The following is a 23,000-nucleotide window of genomic DNA, read 5'->3' as shown; positions in this document are numbered from 1 at the left end:
GGTCCAGGATAACTGGGCTTAGGTCTAACACAGAGTCCATCTCTTCCTCATGGTGGTAGATCCCAGAAACATGTACCAAATTTGTAGTCAGACAATCCTGCAGGGTCCAACTTTGCTGCTCCCTAAGTAGCTGTGTGACCTTGGGCTGGTCACTTTCTCTAGGTCATCTGGGTACTGGCTTCTTCCTTCAGAAGCTGCTGGCCCTCAAGCCCAACCCCCTCTCCTGCCTCCATGGCTGGATCTGGTAGGAAACCAGATTAAGACAGGATGGGAAATGCTAGCCTCTACTAGGCTCTCCCTTTGATCACTCCCTTTCTCTGGAGGCCAGTCTTCTGGTTCCTGTGCTGATCTCACAGTCCTCCTCCACATCATCCCTAACCTCCCAGCCAGCCCCTGGAGAGGCATCATTAGATCCCTGTTAGGAGGAAAGCAGAGGCACATAGTGGTGATGTAATTGGCCTGAAGCCACAAAGCAGGTCTGGAAGAGCCATGACGCGTACCTCAGATTAGAGTCTGTCTTGTTCTCAAGAGTCAAATCCAGAAAGTGAGGTTTGTAGGGTCTCCCTTGCCCTCCGCAGTCCAGAGACCTCTGGGCCCTGTCCTGGGGCTTCCACTCAGCCCTTTCATTAGGTGCTAGAGGAACTGAGGCCCAGGCTAGGGTCTGCTCTGGAAATGGGCACGTCTGCCAAAGGCTGCTGTGCGGGAGGCTGGATTTACGGGATGACTGGGAGGCACTCTGAGAACAGGTTTATAGGGCAGTCTGGGGAGCAGGGGGGGTTCACCCGGCTCTCCCCAGGGGGCGAGGCCGTTACTGTTAGGGGCGGGGCCTCTCGCTAGCCCCGCCTCAGCCTCGCCCGCCCAGCGGAGCTGCTGCCGGGGAAACCCAGTTTCCGAGGAACTTTTCAAGGCCTCCGGGCCACCACCGAGGACAGGGCGGGACGCGAGAGCGCGGCGCTCCCAGGGACCGGCCAAGTGAGGCGGCGGGCCCCGGCGGGCCGCCCGGAGGAGGCAGCTGCGCCATGGACGGGCCATCTTTCGGCGAGACGGCTCTGGAGCAGGCTCTGGCCGAGCTCTGCGAGCTGGACACGACACTGCTGACCGACATGGAAGGTTCGTTAGGACAGGGGGAAGCACGGGCGGCACTCGGGCCTTGTCTCCCCGGCCCGCGCAGGGCGCTGCGGAGCGGGCGGCGGCTCGGTGCTGTGCACGCGGGGCTCTCTAACGTCTCTGGGCTGCGCTGTGGGCCTTGGGGTCCCGCCTTTCCGGCGTCCGCCATTGGTGTCTCGCGCAGCGCGTTGGGGTGCGGGCCCTCGGGGGCCACACCTCGCTGGGTCCCTTGGCGACTCGGGTCGGGACACGTGCATCTCTAGGTGTCCGGGGTTCTGTACTGTACTGGGTGTCCCCAGTCCGGCGGCGGCGGAGGCTAGAGCTTGGGACCCGGGCGTCGCCGAAGCTCCGCCCCCGCCGTGACATCAGCGGGGGTTACTCACGGTCATTCCCTCCGGCCGAGAGTTCAGCTCGGCCCTGGAGCTCCTGCGCATGCGCATGGCGCTGTCTCTTGTCCTCCCCTCCCCTGAAGTACAGGTGTAGGATCGCACTAGCTTCCGTGCAAATTATTGAGCATCTACAGAATACCATCCCGGCCTAGGCACTGAGGGCTCACAGATCCAGGCTGTCCCTCTTATTGGGGAGTACAAGAGTTCCCAAGGAAACCCACAGACGGGTATTTAGTTGCACTTCGGTGATGCAGGGATGTGGCTACTTTGGGTCCAGCGGTCTGGAGAGGTCTCTTCCGACTGATTTGAGCCCTGGGACCAATGGGGAAGAATGTTTTCAGGACAAGGCCAAGGCCAAGGCCAGGTCCCTGAGGAAGGACCTAAGTTTGAGGGTTAGTGGAGGGTTTGCCTAGAGGGGATGAGCTGGCCCATTGAGGACCAGAGCAGAGCAGTGGTGCCCACTTGCACCTATTTTTAAATTTTTTTCAGTGCTGGAACGAACTCAGGTTGTTCCCCCATGCCAGGCCAGGGCTCTATCACTGAGTCACACTCCAGCCTCTTAAACTGCATAAACCACTCTGGTGGTTATACCTAACGGTGGCAGCAGGTGCCAGTTAGGAGGCTGTGGCTTCCACTTTCTAGACGGTGAAAAATGAATCCCTCTGGGAGATTATCCTTCACGGTTGCTGTGCAGGAGTTTTAGAAACACCAGCTACTTGGCACTTCATTGAAGGGGAAGTTGAGACAAAAAGCACAAGCTGCCTGAATTCTCACAACCTGGATGGACATGTCCATGGAGACTGCGGCCACCCTGGGGTTGGCAAAACCAACCCAACTAAGCCACCCCAAATCCTGCCCTACTGACTCAGCTAGCAGTTCTGTAGCTCTGGGCCCAGTGGGCACAGCCCTAGAGTGCCAGTATGTGGGCATTGGGGTCCAGACTTGAGCCTGAAGACTACTTACTTCCTTTGCTCTCTTGCACAAACCCTCTCACCTGCTAAGCCTTCCAGAAAAATGAAGATGCAAACGCTTCCTTCACGGGTGGGGTGGGGTGGGGGCTGATGCTGAGGGGTGTTCAGGCCTCTGGTCCTTCACAAAGGCCTCTACCTTTCCCACTGACTCATGGACAGAGCCATGGTTGACTGAAGTAGGAGGATTGCAAGTTCAAAACCCGCCTCAGCAACGTAGCAAGGCTCTGAGGAACTCAGCGAGACCCTGTCTCTGAATAAAATATAAAAAAGGGCGGGCTCAATAGTTAAGCGCCCTGTATTCAATCCCCAGCACCAAAAAGAATAAAAAATAGGAAAAGAAACATCATTGGTGTGAGCAGCCATTGTGGGTGACAACCAGGGCCCTTGTTGGGATGGGGCCCAAGTCTTCCACTCTACCAGAGGAGTTCTCAGTTTGCATTCACATTTTCTGTTTTTTTACCCTACGATACAACACATTGTTTTTCATTGTAGAAAAATTTGGAAGCACAGGTGAGCAAAAATAAAATAAAATCTCTCCTAAACCCACCACCCAGAGATAAACAGCTTACTGCTTGTGTGTGTGTGAAGATGGCTGCAAACTCTTCATCCATTTTTTAAAAACTTTATCGAGGTATAATTTACATATCATAAAAAGCAAAGGAAAAATAATAATTTATGTGCCGTTTTTAGATGCATCAAGTGATTTTTAGTAAATTTACTGAGTTGTATGACCATCAGTAGTTGTAGAGTATTTTTATCACACTTGTAAGATCTGTTGTGCCTGTTTGTATTTCCCCCTCATTCTTCTCCCCAGCTGCAGACAACCATGACTCTCTCTATTTTATTTATTTATTTATTTTAAGTTTTAGGTGACCACAATATCTTTATTTTACATTTATGTGGTGCTGAGGATCAAACTCAGTGCCTCATGCAAGCCAGGTGAGCACTCTACCACTGAGCCACAACCCCAGCCCATATATATACACACACACATATATTTTTTTAATAAATTAGAATAGAATTCATTGGTCACAGCAGATTGGAAGTCTCTTGGCTCACATCAATGGCCAGAGAACAATCAAGTTCCCTCATTTATCTGCGTGATCCCTTGTTGATGGACATCTAGATTCTGGATTGTTTTGTTCCATAAACTGTGCTGCACCCTGAGGCCAATCTTTGCCCAGATCCATAGGATGATAGGATGAGACTCTGGGAGAACTGCTGGTTATAGGCCTGAATGGCGCTTTCCAAACTTCTACCAGGCTTAGAGCTGGTGTAGAGAGAGGTGGGTTGGGGGGTGTTAAGCCCAGGTGTCCTGAGGCATGAATGAGGAGCTTTTGGAGTCCCAGGAGGAGGAGTCCCACTGCCTCCAGCAGTGGGGAGAGGGGTGGGAGTGGGGTGTGTTGACTTGTGTGCTAGAAGTTTCCTCTTGTGGCTGGGCTGGAGGATCTTATGGACTGAGCACTTAGGCTCTGTGTTGATGATCTCATTGAATCCTCTCAACAGCCCCAATTGGGTAAACTTAGGATCTTTATCTTCCAGATGAAGGTCTTGAGGAACAGATAGGGTAAAATGACTTGCTCAAGGTCACAGGGTCTTATAGGCACAGCAGAGCCAGGATTCAGCCCCAGGCTCTGGGCTCCAGAGCTCCTGAGCTTCCAACTGCTGGGCTCCTAAGACAGAGTGGCCAGTTGGGGAATGTGCTCTACATTTTTTTCTGTGGTCCTGGGAGTGGGTCATAGAGGGGCTTGGAGTGGCTTTAGAGCCAAGAGACTGAAAACTGGCACGAGGGAGCCAGCTGAGGGCCCTGAGCCTCACCCAGCCCAGCCACCTGCCTCCTCCAAACCCTCTGTCATGTGAGTGGATTTTGGGGTGGGGCTGCCACCTGGAGGCCTCGTTTCTGTGGGTGACGGTGTGCTCTGGGTCTGAGCCCAGCCACTGCACCCTGACCTCAGGTGAGCTCCACCTTCTCCCTTCCTTGCTCCCTGCTTGGGGTCCCTGGTGGCTGGGGAAAGAGAAGGAAGGAGAGCAGCCCTTACACATGTTGAGGATTATTATTAAGCCTGTGGCAGGCCTCACCTCCCTGCTGAGGATTAATTTGTCAGATCTTGCACAAGTTTAAAAGTGCAGAGGAGTTGAATGGAGACAGAATTGTGATTGGGGGCCAGGAAGGGGAACTAGGCCCAGCTGAGGAGTCTGAGGAGTCATTCTGGGGGCTGTGGGCAGCCCAAAGTCTTTGATGAGACTCATTCACTCTCTTGTCTGAATACCTTCATGTCTGCCCTGTCCCTCGGACCCCAGATATCTGCCAAGCTCTGATCAAGTGTGGCCTCCTGGTAGGCCCTCCTGGGTCTCATCTCAGCTCCCCCATCCCAGTGCCACCTCACCCCAAGTGAGCAGAGCTCTCCTTGGCCTGATGTCCCTCCCTCTGTGTCCAACCCCACCTCTGGGGGGCCTTGTTTCTAGCCTGTGTTTGACTGCTTTCTGGATCCAGACCCACCCTGGTGGAGAGGGCACACTGGAGGCCCCCTGCTGCCCACACCTCTCCCTAGGGTATCTCAACTTTCTTTCTAGTCCCACCAAGCACTGGCACTCCTTAGGAAACAACTCTAGGCTGCTTACTGCCCAGCTTTGGGCATAAATGTCCCCAGTGCCCCTCCAGTAATGTTCTGCTGTCTCAGCATGGCATTCAAGATGTGCAAGATTTCCCAAGCCTGCCTCCCCCCATGACTTTGCCCACCCATTCAGAACCCACCTCTCAAGCCCACCCCTTCTCCCTCACCTCCATGTGCAGAGCCCTCAGGAGGAGAGCCTGAGAGGCTCTCTCTTCCCTTGCCTGTTTCTGCCTCTTGGTATCTGATCTACCTTTAATCCCAACATGGCCATGAACTGCTTTCTCTAGGGAAAGTATCCTGTCTTTCTGAACCACAGGGGCCTCCTTTGAAAAACAGGAAATGGTGGCTATCAAGTTTGCTGTCTCTCAGTCCCTGAGAGTTCAGTCCTAATTCCTCTGCAGCTGCAGGGCTGGGGGAGTGCAGAGGACCGTGCTGGGAATGGGCCCAAGGAGGCAGGTGGCCAGGTGACTGGGAGTTACCTCTTGCCCGACAGTTACTTAGCTGAACACAAACATCTCGAGTGACCTGGTCAGACCTGGTCAGCTCCAAGCAGGGGTTGCTGCCAGGTAGAGGCCTGAGATTTGGACTTTGCCTGCTGACAGGTATAGCCTGGGTTGGAAGTGTCTCTGGCCTTGTCTCCTGCCAGCCACATGCCCTGCATATGTGCTTTTTGACCCTGGGACTGGCAGGGACTTCACAGTCCTATCATCCTATGAGCCCTGCATCCGATGTACCCCACAGAGGTAGTTGGGGGTAGTGGGGACTTCTAAAACATGTCAGGGGCTCCTGGCAAGAGGGCAGGGAGCCTTAGAGCTGGCTCCAGCTATGGAGCCCTCTGGGTTCAGGGCTTGTTAGCAGTGGGCCAGGGTCCAGGGGCCTGTCCCCAATCCCAAAATTTTGTGACTTGGAGATTTTCCCCTAGATTTTCCCTCCCAACTGACCTCCCCCACAAGCTTTCTCCCAGCAAACCTTGCACCTCCAAGTTGTTCCTACCAGGCTCGGGGTGGAGCCCAAAGCTCTTCAAGTCCATCCTGCTATGTGACCTCGAGCAAGAGCCTTGATCAAGGTTCTTATCTCTGACCTTTATGTTCAAGGGGGAGAGTACTAGAAAATTTCTTGGACTTGTGAGGATCAGATGTGCTAATTTAGGTCAAAAGCATAAGTAGCACGTGACACATAGTAGGCCCCCAACAGTGCCAGTTACTGTTGTTATTACCACCGTATAGAACACTTACTGGGGACTTTGATATATTTAGCTCAACAAATGTTAGCAACAGTTCTCCAAGGAGCCTGTGCTAGGAGTTTCCAGAATGTTCCAGGCTATGGTTCCAGTTCTGAGCACTGGCCGTGGGTTGGTCCTGGCTCTCTGCATGAGACAGGTCTATTAGGCGTCCCCTACTACCAAGCAGGGACAAGCACCCTGTCCTTATCCATTGACGGTGGAAGGAGATGGTGTCCCTGTGCACTGTGCAGGTGGGGATTCACTCCCAGCCCCTCCAGTTGCCAGCCTGGTGTGACCCAGGCCCAGTGGCAGCTGACCGGGAGTGGAGGGGATGTGCCACCGATAGGAGGCCAAGCCCCTGGATTGCTTCCCCGGAGGGCCAGCTGGGGAAGCTGAGGAAGCTTACTTCCTGTTGTGGGAAGTGGAGCAGATGTTTCTCCATCTCCCACCACAGTTAGTTTCCTGGTTAAGTCACATTAAGGTGGCCTCGGAAATGCAAATGAAGTGCCTTTCAGGTTTCAGTCACACCACTCTGGTACTGAGCAGAGCACCTAAAAGTACATTAAAAACAATAAAACCTAGTGCTGGTGATGCTGAGTAAATAGATGACACTGCAGACATGGTTGTAAAGGGATTTATCTTTCTTTTTTTTAAAAAAAATATTTATTTTTTAGTTGTAGTTGGACACAATACCTTTATTTGCTTTTATGTGGTGCTGAGGATCGAACCCAGGGCCTCGTGCTTGCTAGGCGAGCACACTACCACTGAGCCACAACGCCAGCCCAAGGAATTTATCTTTCCTGGAAAGCCAAATGACTCTAAAATGACACACGCTGTCTTTGCTTCAGGTTTAAAACAACCCAAAAGGGAGAGGAAAAATTATAAGAAAGGCACAGCATTGCTATTGAGTCTAGGAATAATAATAAGGGACGACCCCAGGTTGGGGTAAAATCAGGGGCAGTTTGTGGGGTGGTCCCTTGAGTTTCAGTTCTGGAATGATAAGAATGTGTACTGCACCCCACCCTCGATTGAGACCAACTGTGGAACCGGTGCTGAGTGACATCTTGCTTAATCACCATATTACAGCTTATATTAAGGATCACTGGTGTAGGTCAGGGACGAGCCCCTGGGGAAAGAGGACGGGTAACTGTTTTACAGGACAATATGGCCAGGTCCAGAGGAGGGGAGATTCTGAGGTGACATCCGAGTATGTTTTGAGGGAATTGGAATTTGCCAGGTGGACAGAGAATAATGGGAAGGGCATTCCTGGCAGAGGGGACCGCCTGGGCAGTGGCATTAAGGAACAAGATGGGTTCAGAGAGCAGGCAGGGAGAATGAGGCTCTGCAGGAGCTGGGCTCAGTGGGACCTCTTGGCCGGAGCCCGACTGCAGTCCACACAAACCCAACAGGTATTCCTACTGTGCTCAGGCCTGCGCTGGGGAAGGCTGGGGTCACAGAACTGGTTCCGATATTGGCTCTGCCTTGAGGGAGCACAACAGAAACCTGGCTCTGAATTTGGCATGGGGAGGGGTGGGGACATTGGGTCCTGGGAGTGGGGAGTGATTAGGAAGGCCTCAGGGAGGAGGCCGTGCCCAGCCGACCCATAAAGAGCTCTGTGTTGTTCCCCTGGGTTCTTGCACTATGTACACACTTCCCAAGCTGGGACCAATGACAAGGCAGCTTGGGACAGAATCAGGCTGGAGCTGAGGTTCACTCCTGGCCCTGGCAGGCTAGGGCTGCAGAGTAGGCCTTGGGCTCAGCAGATCTGGGTTGAAGTCCCAGATCCCACCTTGGCAGCAGAGGGACCCCAGGCACCGAGTCTCTGAGCCTTGGTTTCCGTATCCATCAAGAGGCCTGTGACCAGGTGCACCAGGGTTCATCCCATTCCAAGAAGAACAGGCGCACACTTGTGCCCTTGGGGCATCTGTGAGCACACAAAGGGCAGCCTGTCCCCCTGTTGCATACATGTTGCATACAGCCAGAGGGTGCCAGCACCTGCTGATCTGAATGATCAGAAGGATCAAGGAGGGGCTGGTGGGAGCCGAAGGATTCTGGGCGGTTCAGGCAGGCGAAGCTGGTGCTCCCTGGAGTGATGGGCAAGTGCCATTTCCTCCCCAGCCCTGCAACCTCCATCGCCAGGCAGAGATGGCGTGCTCCAGGGTCCCAGGAGCCACCCACCCTGTGTTCTCCCCTGAAGGCGGTGCTCCTCGGACTGACACTATTTACACCATTTACCCTTCACAGAACCTTTGATCTGCATTGCATGGGACCATTTGCAAATCTGAGAATCAGTGTCTACGGCCTAGGTGAAAGAGCCAGACAAACGTGGGTTGGAATCCCGACTCCATGGCTGCCTCTCTTGCCCACCACTCCCTTCCCTGCAGCCATCCCATCAAGCTCGTGCCCACCTCAGGACCTTTACACGTGCTCTTTCTTCTCTCCAGGATGTCCTTCCTCCCTTCTGGCCTGGTTTCACTCAGGTTCCACTCAGATGCTCAGGCAGGCCTGAGCTGACCACCTCATTTACATGTCTGGGGTTCAGGGACTTGTGTGGGTTGGACAGATTGTAGAGTTCTGTGATAGTCAGAGCTGGGCTCTCTGCAGGTTCATGGATTGATTCACAGCATGAATAGGCCCGAGTCGTTAAAGCCTGTTCCTCCTTGGCCTTCAGAGGGAACTTGGAGGTAGAGCCAGGAGGGGTTCAGGTTTCCTGTTGGATCTTTTGAACTGTACCTTTACAAGCCAGCTTCCTGTAGGAGCTTGGTAGAATCTGGGCAGGAGAGGAGGGGAAAAGGAGGGCTTAGGCTTGGGGAGGGGCTTCACAAGCCTGGAAGATGGAGGATTCAGAGAGCATCTGGACCCACTGAGGCCTAGAACTGGGCCATCCCCCTTTCCCTCAGTTCAGAGAGTGTATAGAGACCAAAAGTGCTTCTCAGTGTCCACGGGCAGCCCAGAGCTCAGCTCCCCAGCAGCAGATGGTCCACAGTTTGGGCACCATGGGTGTGCCTTTTGAGACTTAACTGTCCTACTCCTAGGGAACTGGGACTTAACTGTCCTGCTGACCTGGGGTGAGACAAAAGAGGTACTCCCTTTAATGGGACACCTAGGTGTCCCACTTGCCTCACCCTAGTTTAGCCCTGTTAATTCCCCAGAAAAAAAGAATCTCGGTCAAATTGTTATAGAGCCTAGACTTGAATAATGCAAGGGTCAGACACTACTTGACTTTCCAGTTCTAGAGATTCCAGTTGGTGCAGAGGAAACCTTTGTTGAGGCCTTATTGGGTGGTGGGTGCTTTGCACACTTTGCTTTCCCAGAATCCTCATCCCTGGAGATTTGAAGAGTGGAGACAGGGCCTAGAGACTCAGAGAAAGGGAGTGACTTGCCTCAGGACACACAGCAAGTAGGGGCTGAAGGAAGAGCAGGCCCTAGCATATGGCTCCAGATCCCTCAATTGGCTACATCTTTAGAGGGAAGCTATGGGGCTGGCTCTCAAGTGTCCATCCTACTCTTACCTCTAGCCATCAGCATCTACAGAAATGGGCCAGCAAATCTGGCTCCAGGGAAGAGTGAGGTGGGGTCTAACCAGGCCACAAGTTCCAGGGGATGGCTGTACCTTTACAAGCCACCAGGTGCCTAAGGGAACCCAGACTCTGTGCCCTGATCCTGTAGCTTGCTTAGCTTAAGCTGTGCCCTCGGCTTGAAGACCAGCCCTTTGTACCAGGGTCGAATTCTTCCTCTTGGGAGCCTTCCCTGAGTCCTGCGCCTCAGGGGGTCAGTGAGCAACTGTCCTCTCTCTCCTTCCTCCTCAGTCCAGATAGGATGGGGGTGTCGACAGAGCAGGGAGGTGGCAGAAATAAGAAAGAAAAAGGGTGGAGAGGATGGGACTTTCTGGTGGCTCTAGTCCTCTGTGAGTTTCAGATGGGCATTTGCCTGCGGGTCCTGCCACACTCTAGGATTTGAAACTGGGGAACAAAGTCATGTAGAGACCGAGTCGGGGGAGTCCACTTTTGGGAGGCTCCTGCCTGGAACCCAGCCCCCTATGTCCTGCTGGGCTGGGACTCTTCCTCGACTTGTTCACCTGAGCTCAGGGCCTTTTTCAAGAGCAATGCTTTGTTTTTGTTGGGGGGTTGGGGGTTGGCAGTGGAGCAGGTGAGCACCCACAGGCTGACCAGAGAGGGAGGTAGAGGTGCCAGAAAAGACTTTTGTTGTCCTTGGAACCTCCCACGAGGCCATGAAGGAAGAACCTGGGAAAGTGGTGGGGGCAAGGTGTATGTGAATGAAACTGGGAAGAGAGATCTGGGGCCCCAAGACACCCCAGCACCCCAACATGAGCTGCTGAGACACTGGGCTGGCCTGGCCAGGATTCCGCCCTCCCACGTTGCAGCAGAATGGGGACTGTCCTTGCAGTTTGAGGCTGTCAGGCTGCTGGCCAAGCTCTGGGCATTTGTCTGAGTGGTGTTGAACTTTTACCTTTGACAGAAGGGGACACAGGCTTAGGTACCACCCCGCTACAAACCCTCAGAGCCTGTCACCACTGCCTTTCTCACAAAGGGTCTCAGGGACTGGGTCCTGGTCTCCTAGGCCTATATGATGGTGAGTCAGTCAGTTTTGATACCTACTGGGGTCTGAGACCCAGAAGTGGTGTGCAGACATCACTGACTGCAGAGGGACGTCTGAGCTGGGAGTCAGTAGACCCTGGATTGTCAAATTTGGGGCAGGAGGTTCTCTTGCTTATTCTAAGCTGCAGTTTTCCCTAGGCGGTCTTCTGGATTGGGATCCTCAGACCCTTCCTTGAGGTGAGGGTTAGCCCCACACAGGGGCTGCCCCTGAAGGGAGAGGTTCCTGTACCCACTGCGGGTAACATCTGGGAGTCCTTGGTCTTAATTCAGAGCCACATATTCTCTCTCTTACTTTTGTCCTTCAAGCCGGGAGATAAGCTTGCCCCATTTCCCTTGTCCCATTTCCCGGGGTAGTAAACTGAGGCTTGAGCGGTCCAGGCTCGCTCAGGGTGAGCTAGCAATTTGTAACCACAGAGCTCGGGGCGTTGCATCCCTGCCCGGTCCTCCCTTGCCCGACCCCCAGCTCCGCGGCACTTCTCGGAAGTGGTAATGGGAGGAGCGGGGAGCTAGTGAGGGGGATGACCGCTAGTAACCCCGGCGGACGCTGGCGCCGAGCGGGTTAAAGGCGGACGCCCGCGAGTAACCCCGGCCCCATTCAGCGCCGTGGGGTGAAACCCGAGCCCAGCCGCCGTCGGGGTGGGGCGGGGCCCTAGTGAGGCGGCGGCACTGCTGCTGATTGGTCGCGCGCGCTCACCCCATGCCCGGCCCGCGGCCCCGAGGAGGGCGGGACTGGGGGCGGGGCCTCTTTTGGGGGCGGGGCCTGAGGGCCGGTCGGGGCGGGGCTCTCTGAAGCTCTCAGCCGGCTTTAAAACTCCGCCGAGCCTTGACAGGTGAAGTCGTCGCGGGGACGCGGTCAGAGCCAACCGCCTGGACGCCCCGAGGGGGCGGGGGGCGCGCGCTACGGAGCCATGGATTGCACATTCGAAGGTATTTGTTGGAAGACCTCCGTTTCCTTTATCACATTGCCTCTGGCCTCCGCTGCCGGTCACCGTCTCGGGTTCTCACAGAGGGGGCGTGGAGGCCCCTTCCTCAGGGAGAGGGCGCACCAGTTCCCGGCTCACCGGGGGAAGATGGTAGACCACCCTCCAACCCCGTGAGTCCCCTCTGCAGCCCGAGGAGTGGGTTTGCTCAGAGACGCAACAGCAGGACGGTTACACTAATGGGGTTTAAGTGGCTTTCCCCACATCTCCTTCTCCGGGCAGGGTCAGGAAGAGACAAGCGGTAGGGCCAGTTGTCTTGTCTGCCAGGCAGTCCCACTATAAAAGCAAATGCTGTCTATCCAGACTTCTTCCTCCTCATATAGACTTGTTGGGTCGCCCTGCTTCTTGTGAGGAGTAGAAAGTGGGAATCCTGGACTGTCTACGATTGTCAATTTCTATTTGGGGAGACTGTTTCCCCCATTTATAAAGAGGGTCTCACCTGAAGTGGGCTGAGGAGGGGGAGTCCTGCAATGAGAAGTACGGTAGGACTTTATGATCTGCATAAATCTGAAGGGCCCACAAAGTGTTTCTTTTTGAGGATCCAGGGAAGCTGAGTCTGCCATGCCCTCTTTCTCTGTTGATGGCCTTAGACAGGTCCCCTCTTGGAGTGATGTTCTTGCCTTGGCATCTGTGGGTAGACAATGTTGTCTCCACTCTGCTGAGCAAAGCTTCAGGCAGTGTTGCCAAAAAGGGTTTAATCCTTTCTGTTGTACAGATGAGGAAACTGAGACGCAGTGAGAGGAGGGGAGTAGCCCAAGCCCTAACCAAGTGGTAGGCAGGTGGTCAGCAGAGATGATAGGCAGGGATGAAGCTCAGGGTGGGGGACTTGAATACTTTAGGACCCTGGGATTGTGCTTATGGATTCCAAAGAACCCTTTGATCCAGTAGGTGGCCTCCCTGAGTGGGTTAGAGGGCCCTGGGCTGAGCCAGTAAGGCTGCTAGTCGCCAGCTCGGGAAGAGGGCCCTTGGCCAGGCTGGGACTGAGGCAGGGAGTATGTCCCAGTCTGTACGAGGAGGAAGAAGTCTGGACAGACAGCATTTGCTTTTATAGAGGGGAAACCAAAGCCCTGAATGGTCAGACCTGGGTCTCGAGGCCACTTGGCTGCAGCGGGGCCTGGGTTTGTGCCCAGAACACACAAAGACACACTGGTTGGCTATGTGGCCAGCAGCTGGCTCAGGCCCAAGTCTCTGTCTGTTCAGCGGAGGAATGGGTTAGTGTTAGCAGCTTCCTTCTTTGGTACAGCAGGGAAAGGTGCAGAGGTTTGGCATTTTGTGAACCTGGGTTTGAATCCCCTGCATGCTCTTGGAATGCTTGTGGCCCTTATTGAACTTCGGTGTCATTTTTTGCTTCCAAGATAGGTGGGCTAAACTTCTGAGTAGGGGTAGAGGCCTTGGGGTCAGGTTGGTCTGGACTTAGTTTTGTTAGACTAGTAACTCTACTGTTCAGTTTCTTCATCTTTAGAAGGGAGCACCACATTCTACGCAATACCTTCTTGCAGCTGAATGTCAGGGGGATTATGAGTGCAGTTTAGCCCCATCAATGTGGGTGGCCCCAGTGTAGACCTGGATCTTGATTCAGGCCTACCCTTCTGGCCATTTCTGGACTCTTCTCGGCATGGGTGAGGACCCTGCTCTGACCTGGGCTTCTCTTGGAGGTCTGCCCTCTTGGTTGGCCCTCTCTGGAGATCCTAGGCTGTCCCAGGAGGAGTAGGCCGTGACTGCACAGCTGGGTCTGGGCACAGGCCATCTCGCCACCTTCTCAGGGGCTCCTTTCTCAGCACCTATATATTCCCCCTGCAAATTGAGAGGATGGGTGTCATCACTTACCCCTCAGTAGTCTTAGATTCTGTGTCTAGAGGACCCTGCTGGGCAGCTTTGAGGAAAGAATCCAGAAATGGCCAGTAGGTGGGAATGGGGCCCACTGCACCTATATGAAGACCCTCTCTGTCCTGTACCCACTTGCCTTCTACCTCTGAGTCCTATGACCAGGTACCTTCCAAGAACTGGATCTGCTAGGGCTCTTGAGGCATGCCCTGTTTTCACAGACTGAGAAATGCAGGCCCAAGTGGTGCTGGAACAAGTCTGTCCTGGGCCTATGGACCCCTTTTGTCTTGGGTGGAGTGGGCACTTCTTCACCAAGCTAGGTCCTGGAGTGTGTGGTAATGGAGGACTGCCTGGAAGGACAGGAGAGGCTGTCTGGAAAGGCTTGTCACCTGCTAGGCAATCATTTGGTGCCACTTCAAATCCAGATTGTAGATGTGCAAGAATGTAGGGATTCAGAGGTGGCTGTCCCACGGAGATAGGAATGAAAGTTTACTGTGGTCTACATCAGCCTATAGGAGCTTGGGGGTGTAGCAGTTCTTAGCCTGTGCCAGGTCCAGGGTTCAGTTCCCAGCACTAAGCCAAATAAAACAAACAAGACCCCCGCTAAAATACAGGCCATCCCTGGCTCCCCAGAAAGTTGTTTGGTTCTGGGCAAGGTTTTTTTTTTTTTTTCCCCCAGATAGGGTCTGGCTGTGTTGCCCAGATTGGCATCAAAATTCCTGGGCTCATGGGATCCTCTTGCCTCAACGTCCCAAATAACTGGGATAACAGGCATGTGCCACCACACTTGGCTTAGGCAGGGATTTTTGTCTTGTTCACGGTGCCTGTCATGGGGTAGGCTCTTGGTACCTGCTTATTGAATGATGAATGGATGAATGAATGAATGAACAAGCGTGGGCCCACGGTGTGCGATGGACTGAGTATATTGTCAGACGATCAGGCAAACATGGGGCTGTGGTAGGGGGTCAGACCATGAAATGCGTAATCTCAGACCTGACCCCAGCTCAATCCAGACGAGTGGTGGGGCAGGGTAGGGAGCCTCGTGGTGTCCACCCTGTCTAGTGTTATTAGGGCTGTTGGACACACATGCTGGATCAGATGTCGCTGAACACGTGTCTGAGAGATGGCTGTTTGTCCGAGAGTGCTGGCTTGTGTAGGTGGCTCCTGTTGCTGTGGATTTACCCCCACACGAACAGCTGTGGGTGATCAGGGAGCAGACAAACAGGCCCTGCTCAGGTCCAGTCTCCACTCATATGCTCTTCTCTCTTCCCCAGACATGCTCCAGCTCATCAACAACCAAGACAGCGACTTCCCTGGCCTGTTTGATCCACCCTATGCTGGGGGTGGGGCAGGGGACACAGAGCCTGCCAGCCCCAGTGCCAGTTCCCCAGGCGGCTTGTCTCCGTCTCCTGCCTCACTGAGCTCCCCTCTGGAAGCCTTCCTGGGGGACCCTAAGGCGGCATCCCCACCTTTGTCCCCTCCCCAGTCTGCACCCACCCCCTTGAACATGTACCCATCTGTGTCCCCCTTCTCCCCTGGACCTGGTATCAAAGAAGAGCCAGTGCCACTAACCATCCTGCAGCCCCCTACCCCACAACCCCTGTCGGGGACCCTCCTACCCCAGAGTTTTGCATCCTCAGCCCCCCCACAGTTCAACTCAGCCCCTGTGTTGGGTTACTCCAACCTTCCTGGAAGCTTCTCAGCAGGTAAGGGGGGTGTATGGAGGGAGGGGACATTGGGGACAAGGCTGCCAGGAACACAGGAAGAAGTGTCAGTCATGGTCCTAGTGGAGGAATTTGCAGGTTCTAGAAGTTGAGTGTCCACTGTGCGGCCTGGGTCGCCCCATTGCTAGCGGCATTTCTCTGTCCTGGGTGCTGGATGGAGTACTGCCTCCCACCAGAGGCCTGGCTGGCACATTTGCATCAGATCCTAGGCAGGGCCTGTCCCAATAGAAAATATGGGAATATTCCAGATAGGGACCATGACTCACTTGGGGCCATACGATGGCAGAGCTGAAGGGCAGGTTGAAAGTGGGTGAGGGCAGCCTTTGCCCGCAGCCCCAGGCTTTGTCTCTGCAGGGACCCCTCCTGGGAGCACCCAGCAGCCGCTGCCTGGCCTGCCACTGGCTTCCCCGCCAGGGGTCCCACCTGTCTCCTTGCATAGCCAGGTCCAGAGTACGGCCCCCCAGCAGCTGCTGACAGCCACAGCGGCCCCTGGAACGACCACTGTAACTTCACAGATCCAGCAGGTCCCGGTGAGGGGGTCTGGCCAAGCTGTGGGAAGGTGGTGGCCCTCGGCCCCTACACACAGCTTATGGCCCAGGCCTCTGCCACTCCAGGTCCTGCTGCAGCCCCACTTCATCAAGGCAGACTCCCTGCTCCTGACCACCATGAAGACCGATGTGGGGGCCACTGTGAAGGCTGCGGGTATCAGCTCCCTGGCCCCCAGCACAGCTGTACAGACGGCGCCCTTGCAGGTGGGCGGTCTGGACTGGGCAGAGGCTGCGGGGTGGGGGGTTGGGGGGGAGCCTGTGCACGTGCGTGTCCTCCTGGTAACCTGTGTCTGGCCTTGCAGACCCTGATGAGTGGAGGAACCATCCTGGCCACAGTCCCGCTGGTTGTGGACACTGACAAGCTGCCCATTAACCGGCTGGCAGCCGGCAGCAAGGCTGCGGGCTCAGCCCAGAGCCGTGGCGAGAAGCGCACAGCCCACAATGCCATCGAGAAGCGCTACCGCTCTTCCATCAATGACAAGATAGTGGAACTCAAGGACCTGGTGGTGGGCCCCGAGGCAAAGGTGCGGGCAGAGCCTGCAGAGGTTCAGGCTGGGGCAACCAGAGCCCTGTCTACTGGTTACACTTTACTGAGGGCCTCTGAGATAAAGTGCGTGGGAGGGTATGCTCGGCCTGGTTGTGTAGCAGTGAACAAGAGGGACAGAAATCCTGCCCAAAGGAACTGACATTCTAATAGGGAGACAGACATTTACCAAAATAGGTAAGTCAGTGTTCAAGGACCCCACATGGTGCCAGGAAAGAAAATAGGGCAGGAAGAATATGGTAAGAATTGCAAATCTAAATTGGGTGATCAGAGAAAGCCTTGGTAAGGTGATACATGAGCAAAGACCTGCAGTATGTGTTTTAGATATTAATCCTTATTTCTGCCTGGGAGGTAGAGGGAGGTAGGTACTATTGGGGAATATTTGCACAGGAACATTTTAGGCAGAAGGAATAAGTGCAGAGGTCCTGAGGCAGCTGTGTGGCAAAGTAACTTTGTGCTCCCTTGCTAGGTTGCCCGCAACCAGACCTGACTAGCCAACTGTTTTCTCTCTCTCGCCCCCTAAAGCTGAATAAATCTGCTGTCTTGCGCAAGGCCATCGACTACATCCGCTTCTTACAACACAGCAACCAGAAACTCAAGCAGGAGAACCTAAGTCTGCGAACTGCTGCCCACAAGAGCAGTGAGTCCTGGCCTCCCCTCCCCTGCCTCTGGCCACACCCTGCCCAGGCTCTGGCCCTGCTTCCAGTAGGCCCTCCCCTCAGCCCTGGCCCCACTTTCAGTTCTGGCTGTGCAGTAACCAGCCCTGTCCCAGTTTCCCCGTTCCTTAGAACCTGGGCCATACCCCACCCCACCCTACCCCACCCTAGGGCCCTGAGCTCTGATGTGACATATTTGGTGTTCACTCCAGCTCTGTTCTTTCTGGCCAGCAGAATCACTAAAGGATCTGGTGTCCACTTGCAGCAGTAAAGGAAACACAGATGTGCCCATGGAGGGTGTGAAGACTGAGCTGGTGGACACACTGACCCCACCACCTTCAGATGCCAGCTCACCCTCCCAGAGCAGCCCCTTGTCCCTTGGCAGCCGGGGTAGTGGCAGTGGTAGCAGCAGCAGTGACTCGGAGCCTGACAGCCCAGTCTTTGAGGACAGCCAGGTTGGGTCCTGGAACACTGCCCCTTGTCCTCTCCCGGGGATCTCTTCTGAGTCCTAGGACTGGATCAGGGAGAGGCCCCTAAAGGAGCTGACCTGCCAGTTCATAGACAGAAAAACAGGCCCAGAGCCCTGCGGGGCCCCGACTCCTCCTGTAGCCCTGTGTTCCCCAGGGCTGTCCAGCTGCGTCCTCACCTCCTGCCCTCCACCTCCAGGTGAAGCCAGAACAGCTGTCATCTCCCCACAGCCTGGGCATGCTGGACCGCTCCCGCCTGGCCCTGTGCACACTTGTCTTCCTTTGTCTGTCCTGTAACCCCCTGGCCTCCCTGCTGGGTGGCTGGACGCTTCCTGGCCCCTCGGATACTGTGGGTATCCACCACAGTTCTGGGCGCAGCATGCTGGGCACCGAGGGCAGAGGTAGGACAGGCCAGCCCGGGGATATTTGGGAGGGACTTTTGGGTTGTAGACCCGTGGCTGTGGACTGGGGGCTCTGGATTCCCTGGGAGCCCAGCCCTTCCTTCTGTCCACAGATGGCCCTGACTGGGCCCAGTGGCTGCTGCCCCCTGTGGTCTGGCTGGTCAATGGGCTAGTGGTGCTGGCCTTCTTGGCATTTCTCTTTGTCTGTGGGGAGCCGGTGACACGGCCCCACTCTGGCCCTGCTGTGAACTTCTGGAGACATCGCAAGCAGGCTGACCTGGACCTGGCCCGGGTAAGGGACTAGCCGGGGAGAGAGTAGGCAGGGCAGCATCAGGGCCTGAAGGCTAGGAGGTGCTGAGCAAGCCCCTGGCTCCCTGCTTTCTGTGTGCACCATGAATCTGCCCCGTTCTTCACTCTTGCTCTCCTCCAGACTCTCACTGACTCCTGGGTCCTAGACAGAATGAGACCCTCGGAGGCCACATCATTTTTCACCTGGAAACTCCTTGTTCCCAGGGGGACTTCGCCCAGGCTGCTCAGCAGCTGTGGCTGGCCTTGCAGGCACTGGGCAGGCCCCTGCCCACCTCCCACCTGGACCTGGCCTGCAGCCTGCTCTGGAACCTCATTCGCCACCTGCTGCAGCGACTCTGGGTGGGCCGCTGGCTGGCCGGCCATGCTGGGGGCCTGAGAAGGGACTGTACCTTGAGGGCGGACGCACGCACCAGCGCCCGAGATGCGGCCCTCGTCTACCATAAGCTGCACCAGCTGCACACCATGGGTATGACTGGGCGTGGAGCTGGGCAGAGGGGCGCCACCGTGCTGCCTCACGTGGCCTCCTGGCCTCATGCCCCACCTGCTTTCCAGGGAAGTACACGGGTGGGCACCTGGCTGCCACCAACCTGGCACTGAGTGCTCTGAACCTGGCAGAGTGTGCGGGGGATGCTGTGTCCATGGCAACGCTGGCGGAGATCTATGTGGCAGCTGCCCTGAGGGTCAAGACCAGTCTGCCCAGGGTCCTGCACTTTCTGACAGTGAGTGGGTGGTAGGCTGGTGGGGACGGGGCTGGGGGCTTGTCTTTGCAGCTCTTTCCCGTGGTTCCTGGGCATGGGGCTGCACAGAAGGTGGCAGCTGGTTACGAGGTGGGCTCTAGGCCCAGCTGGGGTCTCAACAGGGATCTGGGTTTGAGTCCCTGCCTGGCGCCAGTGTGACAGCCCAGCTCCCCTCCCCCACAGCGCTTCTTCCTGAGTAGCGCCCGCCAGGCCTGCCTGGCACAGAGTGGCTCAGTGCCTCTTGCCATGCAGTGGCTCTGCCACCCCGTGGGCCACCGTTTCTTCGTGGATGGGGACTGGGCCGTGCGCAGTGCCCCGCGGGAAAGCCTGTACAGCTTGGCCGGGAACCCAGGTGCTCTCTCACCCCTGCCCCTGTCCCTCATCCTGTGCCTTATCCCCCATTCCTGTCCCTCATTATCCCCTGCATCTCTGGATGTCCTCCCCCCAGATTACCCCCCTGTGTGGGTTGTAACTGTAGGGCTGTGGGGACTCAAGGCCTGGCTGGTCCTCTGTTCCAGTTGAGGCTCTTCAGAAGCAACATATGGGTCAGAGGGATGACAGTTGATTTGACAGGCGACCCTGGGCCACCTCATTGTGGAGTGAGGAAGTGAGACAGGGAAGGGGTGGCGCCTTTGAAGCCAGTGTGCAGGGGCTAGGCCGTTTTCCACCTGCCTATGGTAAGGGCCGCTCCTAGGACCAAAGCTGGCACTTGCCATGGGAACGGGGTGGACCCCGCCCATTCAGGAAGAAGGCCTTGGTGGATGTAAAGTGGGGGGTGGGCTCCTCACTCACCCCCTCTTACCCACAGTGGACCCCCTGGCCCAGGTGACACAGCTTTTCCGTGAACATCTCCTGGAGCGTGCACTGAACTCTGTGGCCCAGCCCAGCCCCAACCCCAGCCCCGGGTCAGCTGATGGGGACAGGTAAGTGTCCCTGTGCCTCCAGATATCACCAACATGTAGTCCGGGAATGACCATGTCTAGGGATCTGTGTGGATTACCAGAGCTGGGACTATTGTTCACTTGCTGGGTGCCCCCCGAGCCTGTGTTGGTCTCGTTTTCCCCACCAGCCAGGCAGAATGTGGCCCTTGGTAGAGCCCTGGGGTCAGGCTGTCCCCAGGTAGGCATGTAGGACCAGCAGTCCCACAGGACTCCCAGGACCCCTGCCATCTGTTCTAACAGCCAGTCTTCTCCTGCCACAGGGAATTCTCAGATGCCCTCGGATACCTGCAGCTGCTGACCAGTTGTTCTGATGCTGCTGGGGCTCCTGCGTGCAGCTTCTCCATCAGCTCTAGCATGGCTGCCACCACCGGTGAGCCTGAGACCCCTGCCCCGGACTTCCTGCTCAGCCCAGACACTGTGGCTGAAGGTTCAGGGCACCCCTCCATCCTCTGCAGGCACAGACCCCGTGGCCAAGTGGTGGGGCTCACTGACGGCGGTGGTGATTCACTGGCTGCGGCGGGATGAGGAGGCAGCTGAGCGGCTCTACCCCTTGGTGGAGCATCTGCCCCGTGCCCTGCAGGAGACCGAGTATGTGCCAGGCCAGATTCTCCCTGCCCCGCACCCCCCCCCCCCGCCTCCCTTCCTGGCCCCTCAGCACTGTACTTGCACCCGCCTTTGCTCTGTGTGGTCAGGGTCACCATGCTTTCTTTCCCCTAAGTCCAGAGTCAGGGCAGATGGGTGGGCCTTCACTGACTGGCACTCTTCTGCTCTGGCCCCCACAGGAAACCCCTGCCCAAGGCGGCCCTGCACTCCTTCAAGGCTGCCCGGGCTGTGTTGGGTCGTGGAAAGGCAGAGTCTGGCCCAGCCAACCTGGCCATCTGTGAGAAGGCCAGCGGGTACCTGAGGGACAGCCTGGCCACCACACCAACTGGCAGCTCCATTGACAAGGTGAGGGGTGGGCTGGGGGCCTGCTGGTCTGGGTCACTGCCTTCTCCTCCCCAGTCATTTGGGGTTCGCCCAAGGAGCTCAGGATTGGGGGCCTTGGAGACTTTGCTTTGGGCTACAGTTTAAGTCTAGGGAAGAGTGACTCTCCCTGTCTGGGCTGAATCTCCATGCCCAGGAAGGGTGTGGGGCAGCCTGGCGGGGCTCCCTGGAGGGCTGCTCCTGGGGTGGGTGGTGACGTGGGGGCCTGGAGAGGCTGTGGCCCCGCATGCATTGCTGCTGCATTGCACGTGTATGGCGGGTGCAGTGCCTCAGCAGTGCAGCCCGGAGCTGGCCCCTGGTGCGCTGGCCCCAGCCTCCCTCCCAGAGCTGGAGCCCTCTCATGACCCTGCCTTCCCTACCTGCCACCCCCAGGCCATGCAGCTGCTCCTGTGTGACCTGCTCCTGGTGGTCCGCACTAGCCTGTGGAGGCAGCAGCAGCCCCCAACTTCAGCACAGGTGGCTCAGGGTGCTGGCAGCGGGCCCCAGGCCTCTGCCCTCGAGCTACGTGGCTTCCAAAGGGACCTGAGCGGCCTGAGGTGTCTGGCACAGAGCTTCCGTCCTGCCATGAGGAGGGTGAGTGCCTGTGGGCCCCCCACCTCACAGTGAGGACATGAAGCAACAGTTGCCAGGAGGGAGAGAGCAGGGACGAACTTCAACTCTCCTGCCCCTCCCAGGTGTTCTTACACGAGGCCACAGCCCGGCTGATGGCAGGGGCCAGCCCTACCCGAACACACCAACTCTTGGACCGCAGTCTGAGGAGGAGGGCAGGTCCTGGTGGCAAAGGTGAGGGTGGCTCACCTTACAGAGATGTGGGGGCCCTGGCTCAGCATGCAGCCCTCTCCACTACCCCTTTCCTCGCCTAGGTGGGAAGGGCTCAGATGGGGTGTGACGGATATTGGGGATGACTGCATGTGGGCGGGCGTGAGAGTTTGTGTGTGTGTGTGGGGGGGCTGAAATCCACTGGAGGTGACACCATTTGCGGTATACAATGCATTTGTGACTTTGAGTCTGTGTTCTACTGGGAAAGTAGTCAGGGGCTCCATATCTGTTCCTCTGACCGTGGGCAGAGGAGAACCTTCGTTGACTTGTGGGGCTGGTCCTCGACCGCCCCGCCCACAGGGTGGAACAGTAAGATAGCCCCGCCCCTGATGCAGCCCTGTGTGTGCAGGCGCGGCGGGGGAGCTGGACCCGCGGCCCACGCGGCGGGAGCACGCAGAAGCTCTGCTACTGGCCTCCTGCTACCTGCCGCCCGGCTTCCTCTCGGCGCCGGGGCAGCGCGTGGGCATGCTGACCGAGGCGGCTCGCACGCTTGAGAAGCTGGGCGATCACCGGCTTCTGCACGACTGCCAGCAGATGCTCATGCGCCTGGGTGGTGGGACTACAGTTACCTCCAGCTAGACCTCCGGCGTGGCGTCCTCCACGGTCTCAGTGTCCCGGTCTCCACGGCTCACCCGCGGCTGCTCCGTCCCTGAGGGGTGGGAGGCGGGAGGCGCAACCTACCACCCCAGCCCGCTCCTCAACTTGACAAGCGGCCGTCAGGATGGTGCTGACCTCTGGTGGCCGATCGGGGAATTACAGGAGCCGAACCGCCCGTGTTCCCCCCACCGCCCTTGCTCTGCAGGCACCTTAGTGGCTTTTTTCCTCGCTTTTCTAGAGGGAGGAGGGGGTACCTTTCTTTGAGCTGAGGGGGGCCCTTCCCCAAGGTGCCTCTTTCCCTTCTGGGGGAGACTTGTACATAGTGTAGATGGGTGGGCCCAGGTGGGCCAGCCTCCTTGCCTCGGAGGCTCATGAGCTACTTTTGCAAACTTTATTTTCGTAGGTTAAGTTTTGTACAGAGAATAAAAAATGACGTTATTTATAACCTTGGTTTTGTTCCTTTGGGGATGAATATGTGTGCTGGACATGCTGACCACACACCTTAGGGCCTTTTTCCTCAGCACCAATGCCAAGGTCTCCCATCCT

General features: G+C 56.5%; 1 protein-coding gene across 4 annotated transcripts; it reads left to right on the top strand.

The window, feature by feature from the left end:
• The first annotated feature begins 870 nt into the window (after window positions 1-870).
• On the top strand, window positions 871-22,899 carry Srebf1 (sterol regulatory element binding transcription factor 1). 4 transcript variants are annotated; one of them, XM_071603599.1, is made up of 19 exons: window positions 871-1,110; window positions 15,002-15,433; window positions 15,806-15,975; window positions 16,066-16,203; window positions 16,302-16,523; window positions 17,069-17,183; window positions 17,434-17,654; window positions 17,866-18,067; window positions 18,181-18,359; window positions 18,581-18,842; window positions 18,929-19,095; window positions 19,297-19,465; window positions 19,922-20,036; window positions 20,315-20,424; window positions 20,510-20,642; window positions 20,837-21,002; window positions 21,411-21,611; window positions 21,713-21,821; window positions 22,207-22,899. In XM_071603599.1, the coding sequence occupies exons 1-19, from the start codon at window positions 1,020-1,022 to the stop codon at window positions 22,434-22,436; spliced, it is 3,432 nt and encodes a 1,143-aa protein (XP_071459700.1). In that variant the 5' UTR covers window positions 871-1,019; the 3' UTR covers window positions 22,437-22,899. The 4 variants fall into 4 exon arrangements, with proteins under 4 accessions (XP_071459700.1, XP_027777282.2, XP_027777283.2 ...); XM_027921481.2 differs by having other exon boundaries at window positions 15,806-15,981; window positions 17,431-17,654; XM_027921482.2 differs by having other exon boundaries at window positions 872-1,110; window positions 15,806-15,981.
• The last annotated feature ends 101 nt before the right edge of the window (window positions 22,900-23,000 follow it).

This window comes from Marmota flaviventris, chromosome 17 (genome assembly GCF_047511675.1).
Source record: "Marmota flaviventris isolate mMarFla1 chromosome 17, mMarFla1.hap1, whole genome shotgun sequence".
Lineage (NCBI taxonomy): Eukaryota > Metazoa > Chordata > Mammalia > Rodentia > Sciuridae > Marmota > Marmota flaviventris.
Note: the sequence above shows the minus strand (reverse complement) of the source record. Positions and strands in the feature narration are given on the sequence as shown.

Coding starts and splice junctions, on each gene's coding strand:
- Srebf1 (XM_027921481.2), top strand. CDS start 1,020: ATGGACGGGCCATCTTTCGGCGAGACGGCTCTGGAGCAGGCTCTGGCC. Junction 18,360..18,580: donor CTGACCTGGACCTGGCCCGG/GTAAGGGACTAG, acceptor CCTTGTTCCCAG/GGGGACTTCGCCCAGGCTGC. Junction 21,003..21,410: donor CTGGCAGCTCCATTGACAAG/GTGAGGGGTGGG, acceptor TGCCACCCCCAG/GCCATGCAGCTGCTCCTGTG.